The 1738-nt window shown below is 55.3% G+C and overlaps 1 protein-coding gene across 1 annotated transcript in view; it reads left to right on the top strand.

Annotated features, from left to right (window-relative positions):
* LOC106001834 (mucin-2-like) overlaps positions 1-1738 on the top strand; it is a gene marked incomplete at its 3' end in the record, with an annotated part of 19114 nt that overhangs the window by 5334 nt on the left and 12042 nt on the right. Inside the window, exons 2-3 of the mRNA XM_013036797.1 lie at positions 684-738; positions 889-1116. Of these exons, the coding sequence (XP_012892251.1) occupies positions 684-738; positions 889-1116 (283 nt within the window). The remainder of the gene's footprint in view (positions 1-683; positions 739-888; positions 1117-1738) is intronic.

Genomic DNA, 1738 nt, shown 5'->3' with positions numbered 1-1738 from the left:
ACTTTACTCTCTTGGTCTCTTCAGAAGTTCCTTTGACCACAGCCAAGGAGAGACCGCCCTCCAGCCCTGGGGTCATCACAGCTTCCACACAAATATCAAGCTTCGCTCAGACAAGAGAGATGGCCACCCAGACAGCGTCCTCCTGGACCACAGCACTGACTCACACCAGCACTCCTGAGGAGCCCAGCTCATCCTGGGACACCACTGTTCCCATATCTGATGCCACCACCAGCTCCTCCCCTGAGCTCTCCATTACAAGCTTCTTCCCCTCTGCTGCAAACCTCCCTCCCAGTCTTGCACCATTCACAGACTCTGTTCATACACCCACTGGAATGGAAAACAGCCTGATCACTTCCTCTTCACACAGCACCGAACCTACAGAAATCACCGCCACTGTCCACACACCAATTCCTGCATCTGCATCCCATGGCATGAGGGCTTGGGACACATCTGCCCCAGTCTCAGAAACCAGCACCTTCCCCACTGCATCCCAGACTCCTCCCCACTCAATCATCACCAGGCAATCAACCTCATCCCCTGAATCCCTGTCTTCAACACAAACTCCAGCTGTGCCACCTCTGAGCTCTACAGGAGCCCTGACACCTGCAGGCCCCACAGGCTCACGTTCTCCTGCTCCTTCCTCCCCTGTGTCCAGCACCACACTCCTCACCTCCACTCTCCAGGACACCACCGAGCGGATGGACACAGGATTAACACCTGTGAGCACCTTGACTCCAAGTCAGACTACAAGTGGACAGGACATCTCAGCCACCTCCTGGGTCTCCTCAGGCCTCCACACAAGTCCAACTTATTCAGACACAGCAGTGTCCACTGTGCAAGATTCCAGTTCTATCCCCCAAACTCACTTTACTATCTCTGCTACCTCAGAATTTACTGAGACAGCAGCTGAGATGAGCACCCCCTCCACCACTGGGGACACCACAGATTCCACAACTGGACAGAGTTCTGCAAAGACAACAGAGATAGACACACAGACAGCTTCCTCCCGGAACCAGGCACTGGCCCAAACCAGCACAACAGAGGAGCCCAGCTCAGCCCTGGGCACCACTGCAGGCGTCTCTGAGGACACCACCAGCTCCTCCCCTAAGCTCTCCAGTGCAGGCTTCTTCTCTACTCCAAGGCTTCCTCCCAGCCTCACTCCATCCACAGCCTCACCTCAGACATCCACAGATTCCAGTTCTGTCCTCAAAACCTACTTTACCACCTCAGCCTCCTCAGAATTTCCTGAGACTACAGCAGAGGAGAGAATGCCCTCCACCACTGAGATCACCAGAGTTTCTACACAAATACCAATATCCTTTCAGACAAGAGAGATGTTCACCAAGACAACTTCCTCATCGACCCTAGAACTGACCCACAGCAGCACTCCCACACAGCCCAGCTCAGCCCTGGCCACCAGTGCTGGCCTCACTGGTGCCACCACCAGCTCCTTCCTTGAGCTCTCCAGTGCAGGCTTTGTCTCCTCTGCTCCAGCTCTCCCTCCCAGCCACACTCCATCCACAATCTCTGCTCACCTACCCACTGGAATGGAGATCACCGCTGTGCCTTCCTCTTCCTACAAGAAAACTTCTGCAGAAATCACCACCATTCACCAAAAGCAAACTCTTGCTTCTGCAGCCCATGGCACCCAAGCCCAGGACACACCAGCCACAGCCCCAACCACCAGCATCCTCCCCACTGCATCCCAGACCCGGCCGCACTCACACACCACCCTGCA

Source organism: Dipodomys ordii, unplaced genomic scaffold, assembly GCF_000151885.1.
Source record: "Dipodomys ordii isolate 6190 unplaced genomic scaffold, Dord_2.0 Scaffold472, whole genome shotgun sequence".
NCBI classification, from domain to species: domain Eukaryota; kingdom Metazoa; phylum Chordata; class Mammalia; order Rodentia; family Heteromyidae; genus Dipodomys; species Dipodomys ordii.
This window is presented reverse-complemented; position numbering and strand designations above follow the sequence as displayed.